General features: G+C 36.4%; 1 protein-coding gene across 10 annotated transcripts in view; it reads left to right on the top strand.

The window, feature by feature from the left end:
• The window catches only part of NEK1 (NIMA related kinase 1), a 50,483-nt gene that overhangs the window by 21,909 nt on the left and 8,251 nt on the right, over positions 1 to 20,323 (top strand). For 7 of the 10 annotated variants that reach the window (XR_012835319.1, XM_075751858.1, XM_075751859.1 and 4 more), the window contains 13 exons: positions 2,744 to 2,846; positions 5,693 to 5,776; positions 6,343 to 6,426; positions 10,062 to 10,139; positions 11,186 to 11,281; positions 11,799 to 11,972; positions 13,454 to 13,519; positions 13,611 to 13,845; positions 14,950 to 15,102; positions 15,783 to 15,974; positions 16,570 to 16,690; positions 16,901 to 16,974; positions 17,893 to 18,110. Coding sequence is in view for 9 of the 10 variants with exons in the window: in XM_075751858.1 (XP_075607973.1) it covers positions 2,744 to 2,846; positions 5,693 to 5,776; positions 6,343 to 6,426; positions 10,062 to 10,139; positions 11,186 to 11,281; positions 11,799 to 11,972; positions 13,454 to 13,519; positions 13,611 to 13,845; positions 14,950 to 15,102; positions 15,783 to 15,974; positions 16,570 to 16,690; positions 16,901 to 16,974; positions 17,893 to 18,110 (1,678 nt within the window). In the remaining variant the exon portion in view is untranslated. The remainder of the gene's footprint in view (positions 1 to 2,743; positions 2,847 to 5,692; positions 5,777 to 6,342; positions 6,427 to 10,061; positions 10,140 to 11,185; positions 11,282 to 11,798; positions 11,973 to 13,453; positions 13,520 to 13,610; positions 13,846 to 14,949; positions 15,103 to 15,782; positions 15,975 to 16,569; positions 16,691 to 16,900; positions 16,975 to 17,892; positions 18,111 to 20,323) is intronic. The other 3 variants (XM_075751864.1, XM_075751863.1, XM_075751861.1) reach the window with 1 other exon arrangement.

The raw sequence follows: 20,323 nt of genomic DNA, 5'->3' as shown, positions 1-20,323 counted from the left end.
TTTTTTTTAATGATTTCACTTCTTCAAGTGGCCTCTTCAAAACTTCTTTGTCCTCCTTCAGATCTGTTAATATTGCCCAAAGAGCTGTATCCTCAGTGGTGAGCAGTAAATGGGAAGGTGTCTTGTTTTGTAGAAGTTTAGTACGTGAGCATTACTAACTTTCCTAGAGGGAAAAATTTTCTTATGCATTATTTAAACTTCTGCAGATCCAGTGATGTATCCCATGGAGGAAGAAATAAATGGAGTTAATGTGAGGAAAAGGAAGTGGCCAAAGAAAACATTTGTTCTTCTAAACTAAATTTATTCAGTTTAAAGTTTTAATATAAGATATTTTGCCTTTGTAGATTTTTTCTATTTTAAAATCGGCAGCAATAACATCACACATTTAACACTGATGTTACAATTTTGCGAACTACAAGGTATATTTTATTTTATTTTATTTATATTAATTTGGGCTGTGGTGAGCTAATTAAAATTCCTCCTGGCACGACCCAGTACTGGAAGGTGTGTTTTCCCAGCTGATGTAGACGTGTATTTCCATCCTCCTCTATTTATTCTCAATGCTTCACACAAAGTGCAACAATCCTCAGTCTTGTCTAGATTAGGAAACAGTTTGCCTCATGCTTTTGACAATATTAAATAATACTTGGCTACACCTGGGTAAACTGTTTTAAATGTGTTAAAATTGAGAGGAGCTATAGTAGAGGGCTGCAAATTATGCATAACATAGAGATCATAAAGAGAAACTGATTCAGTATTTGTGAAATACATGAACTTGGAAGCACTCAATGAAAATACTGTGCAGAACTTTCAAAATAGGTAGTTTTTTTTTTCCTCTTTATAAACTGCATTATCTTTAGCCTTAAATTGAGGAGCTGTTTCTTAGTATTTAAAATGTGGTAAGTATTTGTACTTTATTATCTAGAAGCAATTTTGTTATCATAGCTAGCCTAGCAGTATTTCTCTCCTGCACTTCATTCTTTCAGCTGGAGGTGAAATATAAAGATAAGTGTTCAGGATGTTTAGCTCAAAGAATTTAAATAGTTGCAACTTTCTTAAAAATAGGTAATTTAGAGTGTATATTAAAGAAGTTGAGAAATCCTCAAGTTGCAATCTTTGATTACATTACCACAACTAACTTAAAGCGAAGTATATTCAGCATCAACAATCTTTAAAAATTGTCTCTTGGACAGAAATGTAGCCCAGAAGAAATCTAGCTGAAATGTTTTAGCAAAATGAGTTACTCAGCTTTAGAGTAGGGAAAACCATTTTCATAAAACTTAGTTAAAATAAGTTTTTGCTGTGAATTTGGTTTGAGACAATTTGATTTGGTTTTTTTTTGCTTGGGAAGCACCTCTCCTCCAGCACTGTAAGCTAAATGTCAGCTATAGGACACAGATTTGGACAGATTTCACTATCCACCAGCTGAGTTCACATGTAATGAACGGTTACAGTAAAAATCTTGTAGTGAGTCAAATATGTGTATACAAAAATTATTAAGTGTTTGTTTCTTTACCAGTAACACCGATGTGGATCGTCTTGCCTTTTTACAGCAGCTACAGCATTTATTTTATTGTATCAAAGTGGTTTTATCTCTGTCTTCCTCTTAATGAATTGTAGCATATGGAAATATTTGATTTCCTTGTTGCTTAGGGGCGAGGAGTTGAGGGGAGAGAAGAAACAAGATGCAAGAATGTTTAATTAGTGTGCTAATTCATTTATGAATTACTAGCAATAGCTTCTGTATCGCAAAATGATTCTTTCTTTAACTGTCTCAGCCTGATGGGTTATTGCTATCAACTTAATTCCAATTTCTTCCTGCCTGTTGCTGGACCACCAATACTCCTCAGTCCAACGAGGCTAGGGGAACCTTGGAAAGGGGATTGCCTCATCGTTCTGCCAAAGAATATCTTACATAATTTCTCAGTGTTGGGTTTGTTTGGTTTTTTTAATAGAAAGCTTCCTTTGAGTCCACTTCTAACCAATTTGTCAGAAACGGGATGCTCTACAAAATGATCGTATGTATGTACTAGGAGACTTGCCAAATGCTCTGTTAGGGTAACCTGAGCATAGCCTTCTTGTCTACCTAAGCAGGTCCCTGACCTGGTGTGGAACATGTGAAAAAAACCATCTTGTTCTGGCTAATTCTAATGTGGGAAGATTCCTTCACGGTCTCTTTAAAAACAAACAAAAATCCCCCAAGATCCCCCAAAAAGAGTTGCCAGAACACACTGAGAATACTAGCACTGCACTAATTACCTAAGTGGTAGAAGCTCTTACTCCGAACGTAGGTCAGTCTTAAAAGGCTGCTGCAGTATTGACCTGACTGGCTCGTGTGATGAGTTCTAGCTCATCTCTGAAGGGAAATCTTGAAGGAGTCTTCTTTCTCACAAACAATAACAATAATGAAACAAGCCGAGACATTTTCAGAAATAATCACACTAAGATTATGTTTTAACATTCATTTTTGTTTTGATGACCAGGATCTGGAAGGACAACATGGTGTTTTGGGTTGGTTTGTTGGTTTGTTTTTTAATTGTTCTTTTAACTTAGTTGAGCCTATTTTCCTCATTTTGTGGAAATCTGACTTGTATTTTGGCTGATGAAAGGCATTTGTTGAAGATGCCTTACTCATAGAAAGTTACTTTTTTGGTGTATGTGTCCTAGTTAGAATAAAGGTGGGGGATTTCTTAAGTGTAATTTTTCAGAGACTTTCATCTTGCTATGTGTTGCAATTACTCAGGCAAAAAGGATGGATAGCTGCAGATAGAGCAAAGCAAGTTGAAGAATTCTGGCAACGAAAGAGAGAAGCCATGGAAAACAAAGCTCGAGCTGAAGGACACATGGTATGGAATCTGGTCTTCCTATGTATATTACTGTTTCAGCATGCTTTATGAATCTTTGAAGTATCATCATAACCATGAACTGCTGGCTAAATATGTTCCTTAAGTATTTAAAAATAAAAAGGTAGGTTTTTTGCATTTTGGTTGTGATTTTATTAAAATGCAACAGAATTGTACAATACATTTCTGATGATTGTAAGTTTATTAACAAAGGAAAATATCTTTTTTTGCATGTGTTTAACTTGACATTGTGAATTTTAGAACATTAACTTACATTTTCTTCTGCCCATAGCTTTAAAGTTTTGGTTAAAATTAAGTTTCATTTAGTATTCAGTAGCTTGAACCTAAAATGAAGTTTGACTAAACCAATACAGGTCATGATCAGATACAGTAGTGTGTTTTACAAAAACACATTCTGCTTATTGAGAAAGTATTATAAAGACATCCATCTTTGTGAGGGTTGATGTTTCTAAAGTCTTTACTCTTTAGAAATTAACTAGTGGACAGTGTCACAAAGTGTTCTTTGTTCCTTATGCTTGCAGTTCTAAATTCAGTATTCCTCTAGGAAGTTTGCTTTGCAGTACAGATATCATGGAAATGACTCATTTGCACTAGGACTTTGTGTGGTTAAACTATCTGTTTTCATAATGTGGAGAGTTTGGGTTTTTTAGTGCTTCTCCACACTATTCCTATACCATAAAGTCACAATATCACTGTCAGCTGCTGAAATTAGACTGACCGTCTTTGTTTCAGGTATTATTTCACTTACAGTAAGCAATTCTTAGATACTTTGATTCACTGCCTTGATGGTGAAGAATCCTTAGATTAGTATATATGTTTTAATGCATGAGTCTTCCACTTTTAAGACTCTGATTCTGGTTTTTTGCAACCTCCAAGACCAGTAAATAATTTTGAAAAAATGAACAATCCTTGTTAAGGCTGCATCTTCTTAGACAAGTCCTTAGTAGTACCTGTGTCCATTTTGTTCTTGACTTCGTTGACATTAATTTGAATGTATGAGATCAATTAATGCAAAATAGCCAAGTATTCAGATTAACATTTCTCAGGTTTCTCTAATGTATTCAGCTGAGCCTGAATATTTTATTCTTAATTGGCTGCCTTATTGAAACAGAGAGGTTACTGAACAGTTGTAAAACTAACTTCCAGATGTTTAAGACTTGTAACAGGAAGCCAGGGTTCCAAATTCATGCACTATCATTTGCCATTGATAGCAGAAAAGTTCTCAGCAGCTTCCTTCTATTTGTGTAGGAAAATAATTTGTCTAGCTGGCAGTAGTTCTCCTGTAGGAATGGGACTGTTGTCCAGACTGTGGTGATCTGAGAGGAGAAATCAGTAGGAATCATCAACTAATATGCAGCTCTTTGTTGTATAAAGACTTGGAAGTCAAATGACTTGCACTAATTTACCCAGCTTCTGTTAAATATAGTTGCTGTCAATTTTGATTTTCAAGTGACAGTCTAAAGTTTGACTCAGTAGTTGAGTTGATGATACTTTTAGTCATCTTTTCTTTAAGACAGCTGCTGACCTAATTTGCTATTTCACTACATCTGTGTGGCATTGTAAAACATTGAGTCCTGCTCTTTGAAAATTTCAGTGTAGGCAGATGAGTGAAAGTTAACAATCTACAGAAAGAAAATCAGTTCTCAAAAATCCGTTCTCAGCTTTTGTAAAGCTCAGGAATATGCATTAAAAAGTTAAAAATAAAACCAAATATTTTTTGAAAAGGTGAACATGGAAAATATTCCTTTCCATTTTGTATGACTTATGCTCAAGCTGAAACCAGAATTCATGGAGTCCTCATGAATGTGTGCTACTTCTTATCCCCAGGATGGTTCCTTTAATTTCTTCCCTGATCCCCCAGTCACTAAACCACAGGAGTAAAGAAATGTGCTGTTTCCTTGAGTTACTGATTTTTTGCTCAATCTGAGAGAGTATTTAACCAGAATATTTGTATTCATCCTCCCTATCAAGAACTTAACAGGAGTATTTACTTACCGATGGTTCTCTACACATAGGTTTCAGAAAGCTAAAGCCCTGATACTTTATAAGGCAGAAGGTCCATGTAACTATCACATGTATGCTTACTGTCTTTATTGTATGTTGAGTTAACAAATGAAGGTATTTTTAACCTGTTCAGCAGAGACTTATGGTATATCATGAACAAAATAATATTTTGAATTTTAATCCAAGCAGGAAACCTGGAGTTAAGTGATTCTTGTACTGTTTTGTATTGGACTTCCTTAAAGTTTGAAATCCTTTTGGTGACAGTACACTGAGTACGTCACCCTCACGAAGACTGTACACTGTGAATGCATATGTAATAGGCATTTAACACAACTTGTTAGATGTAATATGTATATTTAAGGTATTTTATTAGATTTTTGAGTTTGCTACTTGTAGTATGTTTTTAAAAAGTAATCATTGTGGAAAAAGCTTAATCTAAGAACATAAAAAGATTTCACTTTTATTTTAGGCTTGGCTCAACAATGGCAGAAATGCCAGCTCTGTGCCACAATTTGTATATAATCCAGATGTAGAAAAACTCATGCCTGTCAAAATTTAGGCTTTCTAACATAGCAGGAGAAAGTCAGAATTGCAGGGAGAAGGCAACTATATTCTTAAAGCTGTAGTCTCTCTCTTTGGCTACTCAGGATTTTAGTTACTGCTGTCATATGTTTCATGTACGTGAAAAAGGGTTATTGGTTAACTTCAGAACAACTGCAGATCATTGATGGATTTGGTTTCTTATAAGTGAACAGTTACTGGATAAAGCAGATAATTTTACTGCCCCAGCCACCTTAAATTTGATACCATTAAATGGCAAACAGGGTACACTGCAAAACGTGGCAGATATCTATGGAGGCAGGCCCATTTCTGCAAGAGGAAGGAAATCCAGAAACAAGGAGGAAGAGGTATGCTTGCCGCATGTTTGCCACTTTGCTCATCACGCAAATAGCACTATTTTGACCTTGACTGTGCCCAGTTTCCCTGCATGGTTCATCTGTGTAACAAAATAAAAGGACTTTATAAATTCCTAGGAAATAATTTACTGTATAAAGTTCTAGACTTCGGGTCTGTTTGGTTTTGTTTGTTTGTTTGTTTGTTTTTAAGTAATCAAAATAGTAGTTGTCTACACCAGTCTGTCTCGGAAAGGTTCTTGAATGTGCATACACATAGATGTGACTCCGTATATCTTAATCCTGTTGTGATAAATATAACCGCTCCTAGCCTTCAATGATATAAAATGAAATGATAGCTTAATACTGGGAAACACACATTCCAGTTGTCTTTATTTTCATTAGACGAGAGTTTTTCTGGAGATTAGTAAATGCTAATATGGTGATAGTAATAGTGTGGTTTGTTTTGTTTGGGTTTTTTTCACCCATCTTATTTTTTTGTGGAATCTTAGGTATTTTAAGTTAACCATACTGGAGACAGTTTCAGTTACACTGAAACTTATTTTCTTTCTCTGCCTTAGGAATATTTGGCAAGATTAAGACAGATCCGACTACAAAACTTTAATGAACGTCAGCAGATTAGAGCAAAACTTCGTGGAGAGAAGGTTGGTTTGAAAAATAATCTTAAATACTTATGGAAGTTGCCTGTGGGATGTACTCTTTTATGGTCACAGGAAGACTTTGCTCATAGGCAGTTTTATATATAGACATATAATTTTGACATTTAATTCTGTTCCACAGTTAGTGTACTTCCATCTCTTCTTCCAGAACATTGAAAATCTGTTATTTCAATGCTGGGGGTGCAGCTTCAGTGCCTGTAAACTAATAATGTTTTAAAAATAAGACAACGTAAGGTTACATCTGAATTTGACATGTAAATTTCTCATCAAACTCTAGCACGTTTATATTTATTTGCTTTTAGTTATAGGAACTTCTCCAGAATTTACTTTTTGACAATGCTCACGCTGAATGTGTATGAAGCGATTCTTTTCATAGATTCTGTAGGTGTGTATTAAAGTTTGAAATTCCTGGCATGAGCTCAATTTAATCAATACACTTTTTTCAAACATCACTTTTCCAAAATATGCTCATAATACAACAAAAACAAAATAATATGTTCATAAAGTAGATTCAGAGCGAACACTTTTTAAGGTGTCAAATGAATAATCCGAGGCACCCTTGGAAGCAATCCATTTACTTTTTTAAAAAAGAGTTTCATTTGAGAGGCGATCTACGTAGTAAATATGGTCTGGAGTTTATTCCCATCTTTTCATTAACCTATTGTGTGATTTCGTTCTCCTGTCTGTTTTTCCCCTTCCTGTCCGTTGTCTCAGTAGAGTGTTTGGGTTTCCTCAAGTGACTACCTGATTATTTATTCACATTGTACTTAATGATTTAAAACAAGGGAAATGTTCCTGCCCTGTGCCTTCCCCTTTAAACACCCGTATTAAGTGCTTTCATGCATCTTATGTATAGTGAATGGGCAGGTAAGGCAAGAGCGTGCCCAGTATCAGTTTCCTGGGACCACCATCCCAGCTAAACAGAGTTCTGCGTTGCTGTAGGGTTTTTTAATGCTAAAATATTGTATCTTTTTTTCTCTGTATTAGTGACTTCTTTTGAATTGGGGTTTTTTTTGTTTTTTTTTTTTAACCTTGACTGCATCTCACTGGTGAGACGCGAGAGAGCCAAATTCAGTACCTTGAATGAGGTGCAAAACTTTAGTGCATTGAAGAGGAACACATGCCCCTTTAAATGTAAAGTGAATGATCCAGAGCAAAAGTTATGTATGCCTATACCTGAGGAGACTATGCAAACTTGATAAGATGTGCTAGTGGCTAGGTCTGGCATGGCACCAACATGGGCTGTTGTCCTAAGTTTGTGTTAAGGAGCTAGAGGAAAATCAAGGTCTTGTGAGCCTATGAAGTTACTGTAGAGGCTAGTCAGTGAAGTTTATCGCTACTGCTGACTCACACAAAATGCTAAGCTGATGCACCATAAGCACATATTGTCTTAATTGCATTTGGTGCTACTTTCACTCATAACTCTGTCTCCTTTGCTGTTTTGGACAAGCTTCCAAACAGCTGCAGTGGGATTAGTCATCTCCGTACAAAGCCCTAACAAATCTTACTGTGGCTCATAAGTACCCTTAGAATACTGACAACAGTGCTAAAATGTTACCAGTGTAGAGCCATTGCTGTACTCCACTATTTCTTTCTGTTTTTTCACTGAGCAGCTGCAACACTTTCTCTCAAAATTAGGAGCACCTACACTCTACCTGCAGTATGGTTAACTGCAGAAGTAACGGTACTCTCCAGAAACTTGTTCCCTGGAGGCCAAGGCTGCTTGTGCTAGTAAAGTCAAATAAAAGTACTGTTACTGTGACCATGACATTAGTTCTCTGTGTGAGTTAGTAGGCATATCAGGAACCTAACTTTCTTTCCCAGTGGCTGTACCTTACCTGGGGTAGTGTTGCATGTCCCAGAAGGCATGCCACCTACAAAGAAACAGAGAATAGATTAATATCTTTTCAGGAAGTAGGCCTAAACTAATTTTCAGAATTCAGAGACCAAGTTTAAGGGTTTTTTTTCTTGATGACCTGCGGATGCAAACTTTAGCATTGAGGTTCACTTCTAGAGGAACACCCTCTCAGACCACATCTTGTCATAGATATGTTTATTTCCTTATGTTGATTAACAATTTTATATCTATCACTACTGCGTAGTATCCTACTTTATATACAATAGATGAATATATGTATGTATTCTGTTGCGTATGAAAAGTGTCAAATTATTTTTCTGAAGTTTTTCTAGCTCTAGTGTTCTTTACAGTCATCATTTTTTCCTTTTAGCTGACTGAAGCCAAGATGGGCATGACCTTATTTTTTTTATTTTCACTTCAAAATTTACCTAAAATTCTTGCTTGTGTTTTGCCAAATTATTTCTAATAATAATCTTTTTCTTATACTGCAAGAAGCCTACTAAATAGGCCTTTTAAATAGTTTATTTTAAATAAAAAGCCTGTGCAAGTTGGTCATGAACAATAAAAGGTTCCTGACAGAACTTTTTTTGTGTAACTCTGTCAGTCTGTTCTGTAAGAACATGCAGAGGCTGTGGAAAGAAGTCAGAGATTGAAAACAGTAACTTGTTACCATTTCCCCCCTCACCCATTCCACCTTCCTTGGAGCACGTACAGTGGAAGAAACTGGAGTTCCAGAGCCTTTCTTGTATGCTGTTGTGGTTTTACTCCAGCCGGCACCTGAGCACCATGCAGCCACTCACTCCCTCCTCCCTGTCGGGATGGGGGAGAGAATTGAAAGCGTGAAAGTGAGAAAACTCATGGGTTGAGATAAAGGCACTTTAATAAAAGCCACATGCACAAGCAAAGCAAACCAAGGAATTCATTCCCCACATCCCATGGGCAGGCAGGTGTTCAGCCATCCCCAGGACAGCAGGGCTCTGTCACGCGTAACGGTGACTTGGGAAGACAAATGCCATCAGTCCGAGTGCCGCCACCCCCCGCCGCTTCCTCTTCCCCAAACTCCTTATAAACTGAGCATAATGTTGTATGGTATGGAACATCCCTTTGGTCAGTTTAGGTCACCTGTCCTGTCTGTGTCCCCTCCCAACTTCTTGTGCACCCCCAGCCATCCTGCTGTGGGGTGGGGTGGCACAGCGGTGTGGGAAGCAGAAAAGGCCTTGGCTCTTTGTAAGCACTGCTCAACAACAACAAGAACATGTCTATATAACAAAAATGTCCCTGTGTTATCAACACTGTTTCCAGCACAAATCCAAAACATAGCCCTGTACTAGCTACTATGAAGAAAATTTACTCTCTGTCAGCTGAAACCAGGACATATGCCGTACTTGCAGAGCATGCAGCAGTGATGAGGGGTGGCAGCTGAGTGCCCAGCATCATTTCATCACTTCCCGTGCAATAGTAGGCACATTACTTTCCTCCTGGCTTGTAAAAGCTTCATATCTTTTAAAACAATAAGAAAAAAACCCCACAAACCAGACAAATAAAAACCAAACACATCCAAACAAAACCCTTCCTCCCCCTCCAAATCTCAAAGATGAAGTTCTGTCCAAGTAGACATTACTTTTGAGTGAGGAGTTACCTAGTGAAATTATGATCCATGTTAATCATACAATCAGTGCAAATGATCTGACTAGTTGCTTATATCACTAAGCTTTTAAATACATGAATTAATGATAATTCTTTGAGGACTTTTGCTTTGCAGAATGAAGCTGCCAGTTCCGATGGACAAGAATCAAGTGAGGAAGCAGAACTGAAACGCAAAAAGATAGAAGCGCAGAAGGTAATTGTGAGGAGGGAGGAGATGGAACTTACTCTTTTCAAATTTCTTTCATATTGCATGAAGTTTCTTACATTTCATTTTGCTATCAGTAGTTTGTTCATACATCCACTACAAGAGGTTTTTATTTTAACTGCATTGAGGCAACAACTCTGTTCAACTGTTCAATCTCAGTAATTTTCAAATATAGTGTGACATAGCATAGCAAGTCAAGGATTTTTCCCATCCTTGTCTTTTAGATTTTTCTCTGAGTTCCCTTTAGTCCCAAAGGCAATTTGGTATAACTAAAATAGCATTTTGATACTGAAAGGGGAAGGAAGATGTACCTTAAATAACAACTTTATTTTAGTTAAAAGAATAAAGGAAGGTGAAACTCCTTACATGTGCTGGCATGTGGATTGGAAAGTGAGCTATATACCCCTGTGATGAAGTACATTTAAAGCAAATGTGTTGCACAGAAATCTAATGTTTGATTGGAACTTTATTCCATGTGGTGTTCTTATATCAATAACTATCTGTACCATACAATGCATAGCGAGTATTACTCTATCTGTTCTATGGGGTTTTTTTCCCCATCATCTGCAAAGAGCAATGTGAAAACAAGCTAACCTCATGCCTAACTTTAAAACTAGAGGTGAAAAAGCAACTGAAGCTTTTTGTGTTTATGTTGAGTAAGGATGTAAAGTTTAAACTGAATATTTAATATTTTGTGATTAATACATTTGGCTTCAAAACTAATTTTAAATGGAGATTTTAATTTTACATTACTCTGTTTAAGAGTACACTAACAATATAACCATGCAAATCAAGGTGTGTAATTAAATTTTGAGAAGTTGCCATTATTTTCAACCTAGAAGGTCAGTTGTTATACTTGTGTGGTGATTTTGATTGTCAGTGGAGTCCTCCTTTCACAGTTTACACAGTAATAGGTGAGAGGAAGGAGGATGAAGTAATCCAAGAATGTTTCTTTTTAAATTGTTCCATGGAATGGGGTACTAATGCTTTTCATGATTTTAAGTTGGTCTTTTTTCTTTCTTTGTTTACTATAGGCCCAAGCAAATGCTCGAGCTGCAGTTCTGAAAGAACAGTTAGAGCGAAAGAGAAAGGAGGCATATGAAAGAGAGAAAAGAGCCTGGGAAGAACATGTAAGAAATAAATCTGTTACACACAGAAAGTATGTAGTGCAATATCTTTGTATAACTAAAATTCCATACTGTGATTTTTCAAGCTTAGATAATTAGTTTGTTCTCTGAAACTGAGGAGAGCATCTCTCAGAATTCCCTTATTAGCAGCCTAATCTTAGGTATACTTAAATGAAGAATTTGGTATGAGAATTTAAGCATGTCAAACCTAAGACTCATTAGGATCACCTCCAGTATTTTATTAATGATCTGTAACTTACCAAAGTTAATCTTCTTTTGCTTTTGTGTGCTGTGGAGTGAGAAGTCCAACTAGTAATATTTCGCTACAAAACCCAGGATGTTATGAAGCTCATAAACTGGAAATAGTTCACGTGCAGTTGGCAGTTGTCTTCTGTGTGAAAATGTGGCATTATTGTGCTTTTCTAAGGTTTACATGAGCCTATTTGATAATACTGTGTTTAATGTGAAAAGTCTTAAAGGTAATTTGTTGATATAATTTTTTGTAATTAAATCTACGCAGCTGATAGCGAAAGGAGTAAAGAATCCTAATGTGCCTTTTCATGCGGGAGCTACAGAGCACAGTCCTATACATGGAATGCAAGAGCCTGGAGCAGCTCTTCCTAAGCCACAGCTTCCAGTAAAGGCCGGGACACCGGTCATCTCTATGACTTCTGCTTTGAAGGAAGTGGGTGTGGTAGGTACTTTTACTAAGAGGGTAAAATCAATGAAAAAAAAAAAAAATGTTGATTTGAAAAAGAATTCTTAGAAGAATGTGTAGATTAGGTAGAAAAAATCATTGAGGATACTTGTTTCTTCTAATTAGGGAAAGAGGAGGGGAAAAAAAAAAGAGAACCCAAAACTTGGAAGCTGCTGAAATACCTCTGTACACTGAAACTCAATTTCAGTCAGTTTTGAACAAAATGGCTTACGATGAACCCTAGGCTGCAGTTTCAATTTTGATCAAGGCAGTCATGATTAGTAGAAGAAGACATCAACTAACCAGCATTTTCATCTGCCTTTTGAAGAGGGGAGTTAAGGAGTTTGTAACGTGGTGGAAGTGAGAAAACATATTTTGAATGTAGGACTATTTTATATTAATTCTTGAGTTTGAAAATATGTGCTGAATCTAACAGAGAATATAAAGTTTAAGAGTCTTGAATCTGATAGTTTTGTCTCTTCTCCTTGTCTAAAACAGTATTAGAGGCTTCCTGATTTCTGTTTTCTGTGATTTTGGATCCTGATACTGTAAATGCTTACACATTTACCATGACTACCACCATTTGATTTAAGTAACAATTGTGAAACTGAGCATATGAGTGAATCATTGTACGGTTTCAGTTTTTAACACAGTCTGTGTTAATTTGGATGCTAACTTTTGTGGGTTTACCCAAGCTATTTCTGGATTTCAGTGTAGTGTGGGATTATATACTGTATACAACCCTGAAAGCTATGACTGTGGGAATATAGTGAAACTTACTGCTAAATAGCATATATAAAATGTAATACACTGAAAGATGTCAGTTGATAGCTGGAAAAATGAACAAATCATGTTTTGACAAACACTTAAATCATTAGCACATTTTTTTCCATGTGGATAATTTGTCTACAGTAATGCAAGATGGTGACTATAACTAAAAATTAGTACACAGAGCAATTGGAGAAGACAAGCCTTGTACACAAAGATTATAATTTCTACATTTTTGCCTTCAATTTTTAGTTTGATTATTTTACATATCACTAAAGTTGTCTCTTTTCCTTTCTGCTTTTCTTCACAGATGCTCCTTGACTCTGTCCTTGCCACTTTTTAGTTCTCTTACAGAATTACTTCATTTCTAGCATTGGAGTTTGGTGGCATTTTGCTGTAGAAGTCATACCTAGCTTTATCTCTGCATGTTTCATGCTCTGAACTTTCACTTGTCTGCTTAGACTGAGTCTGATTCACTTGCTTATCACTTTCAGATAGTGAACGTTCAAAGACGGAAACTGCCTTTGAAATTCTGTCTTTGGGAAGCCCCATAAAACAGAAGTATCATATGTTCTGTTTCACTCTGTGTGCAGTTGTCAATGACAAGGTTTTAGAGGTGATTTGTCACTATTACATCTATTAATATTCTCAAGATTATTTTTTTCTGACATGTCCTTCTACATTGTATTTCATGCTTCTTGGGCTTGAAGGATGAAAATGTAACTGCCATCCAGGAAGCTGAGGTGGAAATAAAAAAGCCAGATTTTGCAATGCAAGTATGTCAAATTTTATTCGGTTTCATTTAGGGTTTTTTTTTCTTTTTAGAAAGGTACTATTTTAAGTGATATATGTTGACCCTTATTTCAGAATAAACGAGAAATACTGAGAAGATTAAATCAAAATCTTAAAGCTCAAGAAGATGAGAAAGAAAAAATGGAGTGTAAAAATATCTCTGATTCAGCTGGGTCTGAGGATGGTAAGGAACAAGGAGGAGGTGACCATCCACTTATAGGAGATCGCAAAAAATGGGACCCTGGGGCATCTGAGTTGGTAGTTCCTTTAGCCCAGTTATCAATGGAAGATTCTCTGTCCGGAACAGACAGTAAGTACTTTTTTTTGTCACTGTGATATTAGTAAATCAGTTTACCATGTGTAGTGTCAGATTTTATAAAGCAAGTACTCTTTATTATTATCATCTTGTTGCTGGTTGTGTGTCATCTGCTTCTGAAAAACAGGTGGTTATGTATTCCCTTGGATAAAGAATAAGGCACAGGCTGAGTAATTAATTGGTCTGCAGGAGACTCAACAAATAATTCCCTAATTTCAGCAAATAGTTACCTGATTAAATGCATGGTTACTTTCTTTGAGCTTTCTTTGTAATTGTTTCTTAAATAGGCACTAATTTAACAGAAAGAATAAAAACAGTTAAAATATATGAAAGTTTCTTATTTCACTTCAAAATCCTTTTATGTTATCAGTAAAAAAATAAAACCTGAGGGTTTTCTCCATTTATATCTGTTACTTTTATTGTGCCCTTCATCAATCTTAGCTTTTTTTCTTTTTTTTCTAAATCAAGCCTGTCTTTTTAAATTTTCTGTCTGCCTTGCCTGGTCTTTTGAGTGGAAGACCTTTTTCCTGGTTTCAATATGTCTTACTAAGGGTCTGTTTCACATTGTAGAAATAATTAATCATGGAGAATGTGACAGACTTACTTCATAGCATAGCAGTGTTACACGACTAGGATATTAGATAAAGAGAGTTTGTCTTTTGCTCTATTTTTCTTTGTTGCTTGATATCCTCTGTTTTCCTTGGAAAAATAACAGAAACAAATGTCAAAGGATAGCAGGACAAGAGACTTTCTAGTTTCCCATTTCAGGTAAATTTAAGGCCATGTCATGCCAATTTTAAACCTTTCCTGTAGTTTTCTTTTGGAGTGCCTGAATTGCTGAAAAGATCTCCTGCTGCTATTAAGTTGCAGATCATAACTGGCGCTGAATAACTCTGGTTATTAAATGGAATCGGCAGAAGAAAACCTTTAGACTTTTGAGGACACTCTTTAGGCTGTCTTGACTTGGGGTGAAGGTGGCGTGAGTCTGGCTTTGTAGTTTTTACTTTTGTGGAGGTTGTTTGTTTGTTCATTATATAGAAAGTGAATAAAAGTTCCTAATTTCTAAAAGTTTCTCTATTTGTGTTTGTGTCCCAACAGGACAAACTCTGGGGGAAGTAATTAGATTAGATATTGGTGAACCCCACAGGAAAGTCTGGGGCAAAAGCCCTACTGATTCAGTCCTGAAGATCCTAGGAGAAGCAGAGTTGCAGCTGCATACTGACCTACTCGAGGAACTAGATGTAATAAATGGTAACCACACCTGTTAATTACCTGCACTGCAAGTGTAGGAAGTGCCAGATTGCCGGTTTGTTTACTGAAAACAATTTTGAAGTCACAGAAGCATGTTCTATCCTCACTCTTGCTTTCCGCTTCTGGGTGTTGCCTCAGTTCTAAATGTTCTAAATGTCAGCACAAGCTGATACTGGAAGACACAAAAATATTTCAAACTCAGTGAAGTGGTAAGAAATTAAGAGGGGTGTACGGAAAGGGAAGGATCTTCACTTTGTTGAAAAGTCTTGTACTTTTGATAGAAACAGTCTGGTTTTTAACAGGATGTCGTCAACTGAATACTGTATTACATAGGTCCTATATATTGTATTACATAGGTCCTATAGCCTTCTTGTTAGCATGTGACCGTATCAATGGATTATTTTTTTCTGGTCAGCTCCTGCTTTTTGTCCTTTCCAAGGACTAAAGGACTTATGTTTATTCCAAGTATAAACTTTTACTAATGATAATGTAGCAAGTAAAATTCAAATTTTAATATTTCTTGTTTTCTTCTTCATCATAGTTATAATAAAAGCATGCAAACTTTTCTATTCAGTTTTCCTTTAATGAAACAAAAATTCTCAACTTACCTTGTAGTCACATTGTAGTTTATTATCAAACTGTTAAAGCACTGTTTAAATAATGGAATAATTTTGTGTTAGGTACTGCAGAACTTCTTGAAGGAGATCATCAGTCTGTAATTGTAAAAGAGAAGAAGGAAGAGAAAGCTCTTCTTACTGTTGGAGCTCAATCTTCAGTACCAATTGGTGTCCCAGAGTCTGACGTGACTATATCAGAAGAATCTCAAAGAGCTGGACCTACCCAGGTGCAGAACCAACCTGTTATGCTGGATGGTAAGTTATTTCATTAGTAATTCTAATTACAGTCTGTTTTCCAATTCAGTGAGGGAAGTCATGATCCTGTATAGTTTTGTATCTTCCCATAAGTAATGTGCAGCTTTTTTTACCACCTTTTAAGTAGGACCAAGTGCTTTCTATGCCTGTGTTGTAATTTGATTCACTAACGTATTTTGTAAGTTTCCAGAAACCTTTTTTTGTGGCTTATAGAAAACTCTCTGAAGTACAAGTGGAATTCTAAAGTGCTTCAAATTTTTGATTGTGTTTGGGGTTTTTTTTTTTTTCTTTGTTTCACCCCATCAATTGTGTTGGAATCCTTTCCCCTATATGATACCAGCACTCTGCTGATGTCTGGGGGAATGCTGCTGAGGTTTTTAGAAGACATAGTTTGTTGGAGCTTTAAGATACTTTTCTTGTATCAGAAACAAACTTTTAACTCTGGGGTTGCAAAACTTCAGTTGTTTCTGCAAAATGCAGAAAATTATTAAAGCTGAAGGACTTAAGTGTAATCTCAAGATGCGTAGTCTCTCCTCTGTCATTTTGTTTGATGGGGATTAATTTTTAATAAGGTATATGACTTTATTAATTTTAGAGCCTGATGATTTGGAAGCAGAGATGTTGGAAGAAACAGAAGATAAAAAGCACCAGAGTAAGGAGAGTAAGGAATTTCCCATCACTGTTAATGAAGTGTGGGTAAAAGAGAAAGAGGATAAGTAAGTACTCTCTTCTTCTTATCCCTCTTTCCAGTTCAAACAACTAGCTTTAACTGAGTAGGGTTTAGATACATCAATTAAAATGTTAAGCTTAGCTAAAGCTTCATTGCTTGTCTACCATGTTAGTTTTACTGCACTTGGTGATGGTTTCCAGTAGACTAATGAATATTTTTACACGGTGTTTCCCCTGGATGTGGTATTTTATAATAGGTCACAACATGACAATGAGGCAGCTTCTGAGAAACTAGTACTTGACAAGGTGCATCCACAAAAGGAAGCTCCAGGTCAGTTGAAGTCTCTTGTTTTGTTTATCGTAGCTGCAGCATGGAATACTTGAGCCACCCCTTCTCACTTCTTCACTAACCCTGAAAGAGCACATTTTCTGTTTTCATTTTCTTTTTTAATTCATACTTCAAAAAAGCAAATCTCCTATGGATTAGGAAGACAAATTGTTATTTTTGCCAGTTTGGAAGAAAACATGTAACAACAAAGCTATGCTATGTATACGTGAACAGGGCAGCGGCCCACACTGATACTTGAAAGTGAATGTCAAGTTTCTGAATGTTACAACCTTTTAAAAAATACTTAATAAAAGTATTGCTTTGTTTATAGACATCTCAATATTAAGCTGCAGCTTGGGAAAAATAATGTTTTAAGTAGCTGCTAATGATAAAATATTATCTTTATTGCATAGAAGAATTGCTTGCTCTTGGAGATCTTTGAAGTAACTTCTGAAGGTCTGCATATTTTACAGTAGAATAGAAAATACATTGGCAATACTGTCAGATATCATTGGTGATATTTGGGTGGCTTAAGCAAACTGAGGGTTTTATTTCCAGTGTTTGCATGGATTATGTTGAGGTAGCTTTGAAGAAATCTAGTTTAAGGCAAGGAGCAACAGATGAAAATGGATGACACTATAATTTCAGGCATGAACTGGATAACGAGAAACTAGAAGGCATGAGAACAGAACAGGCTATAGCTGAGGGCTGTATATTCTCAAAAAGTTGAAAGTTAATTTTATAATGTATTTACTAAAATAATCCAAAGACATTTTAATAATTTTTACAGCACTATCTATTTTCCCCTTCAATTGCACAACAGAAATGAGTTAGGTTTATTCACTTTAGTTACCTTTTGCTTAAGACTTTGGGGTTTTTAATCTATTTAGATTTGTAACGGACTTTCTTTTACCACATCAGAAACTTGTTCCAGTGACTCTGTGCAACCTGAACCCTTATTCCAGAGGGTAATACAGCCCACAGCTGTACCAACAGCCTCACCAGTTCTGTCAGCTCAGTCTTCACAGGAAGAGCCTTTTGTACCTCGTTCACGTTCCATATCACCAGCAAAAAATAAAGGCAAAAGTTCACTGTTGATTGGACTTTCTACAGGGCTTTTTGATGCAAACGACCCAAAGGCAAGTTTAAAAAACTCAAAAGGAATACTTGTTTTTCCATAGTAGTATTATTCTTATTTTGTTATTGAGGCTGAATGAGGCCAAAAGAGATGGCATAACTGTTTCAGCAAGTGTTTGTATTTGCCTAGCCATGTCTGCCCTGCAGTATGACTGCACTGTGCTTGTTGTATCAGGAGGACTTGCGCTACAGTGAGAGTCTCTGGTTTCGTCATTCTATGGCCGTGTGTTTGTGGAGAAATGCCACCACTTCTCTGAGACATAACTAAGGGAATTCATGAGGAAATTCCTAACTTCCCCTACCTGCTTTCTCCCCTTTGTGCAGTTTTTCAGACTTATTGCTACCTTGCCATCATAAACATAAACACTGAACAGATCAGTAAAGGTGCCTTGTCATTTCTGGCAACCAAGTGATTGGGTTTTTTCCTGTAGGATTTAACCAGCTAGTGCAGGTTCTGGCTGTGAAACAGGAAGACTGAAGAGGAGTGAATGGAACTAACTGCTTTCTTGAAGGTGTTTCCTGACCAGCTACATAGAATTGAGTGGCAGCGCATAAAATGAGCAAAGGATGGTGGAATGTGATTTTGATACAAATTTAAAATATTTTAAGAATAGTTATGGAACTAGTAGATGAAACAGGCTTCTTAAATTACGTGCAATACTTGCCTGGGTTCTAAAGTGGAAAGTGCATAAAAGAGCAGCTACTTTTTGGACAAACAATGGTGACAATGGTTCTGTGGAGACTTGGACACTTGCGTTGCATTCAGTCAATATGTAGTAAAGGATTTCCTAGGTGATGGAATGCCACATAAGGAAGAATGTTTCATCTTTTGACTCCCAGCCTTTTTTTGAGAGTGCATAAAAGAAGTTGCACTGTTAACGATTAACTGAACATTGAATAATATCTATTGGTTGATGCATTGCTAGGACATATAATATCAGGGATAGTGCTGTTTGCATCTGTGGGAAAATAAGGCTTCTTGACGAGCTTGCATCTGTTTTCACAGATCCTTATATTCACAGAAACAGATTTATGACTCTAATTTTGATTCCTCAAGAGTTTGTCTGTCATTAGCTTCCCTAGTTTATGAAGCTGTTTATCTGGCAGTTAGACAATGGCTACAGAAAAGGTAACTTGCGAGTAGGGGGAAAATGAACATTCTTTGTACCCTTATCAGATTTAGAAAGTAATGGATATGCTTTATAAGGAAGTTCTTCAGTGTATCAATATGAACTGTTTCAGTGTGTCACTTGTTCCTGGATATTTGGCATGTGTTTTAGCCAGAAGCGTTTGTCACAGTATTGTTAACGCAGTACCAGATGAGCTCTATATAATAGCAGAGAACTTGGAGAAAAGCAACAGATGTGGTGGTGTTACTGCTGCAGTAAACTTGATGAAAGAGAGCAACACATTTCCTTTCCTCATTTGGTTGCAACAAGAGGATGTTCAGTACTTCTTTGCAGTATCTGCAAATGTAACTTTATGGAATTTCCCAAATATACCTCTGCTCCAGCTCTTACCCGGAGACTAAGGACACCTTTAGCAGGGAGCAGAGCAGACAGTTAGTGTCCTATCTGCAGGCAGGTCTGTATGCTAACAGAAGGCGAATAGGAAAAGAAGTATTTTTCAAAATACCTGGAAACTTTCAAATGATGGAGTAAAGTCAGTATTCTAATTGTTTCTTCACTTTGGTAGTGGTGGTCAAAAAGGGTGGTTACTCCTTTGGCAATACTATTCTGGCCATATGCTGACAGAGATTTGATATTTGAGCACGTATATGAATACACTGTGCCGGTGTAAATTGCAGCTGAGGAACTGTTTTTTTCATTGAAATTTAGGGAGGTTCATTAGGAGCAAACACTGAACATGCATGTTTTCAGAGCTATGCTGAAGGAACGTGAGGCTTATTGGTAAAATTTCTTAGTGCAGATTAGGCCTTGTTTCTTGTTTTATTAATACTGTGGTGAATATTTAGTATTCTTTTGGAGCTCTTAGACTTCTTAAGAGAGAGATCTGGTAGATCACTGAGCAAACAGTTACTTTGTTTCCATGTTGCTTTATTTCCATTGCAACAAATTAATGTTGTAATTTGAACTTCTTTCTAATACTTCTTCTAGTGAATGTCTTCCTAATACTATGGAACTGCCTTGAAATACACTATAAACAAAAGTTACTATTTTCAGTGAGCAACCCAGAGAAATAATAAAATGTCATT

Source organism: Balearica regulorum, chromosome 4 (genome assembly GCF_011004875.1).
Source record: "Balearica regulorum gibbericeps isolate bBalReg1 chromosome 4, bBalReg1.pri, whole genome shotgun sequence".
NCBI classification, from domain to species: domain Eukaryota; kingdom Metazoa; phylum Chordata; class Aves; order Gruiformes; family Gruidae; genus Balearica; species Balearica regulorum.
The sequence above is the reverse complement of the archived record's forward strand: the minus strand, read 5'-3'. Positions and strand labels throughout refer to the sequence as shown.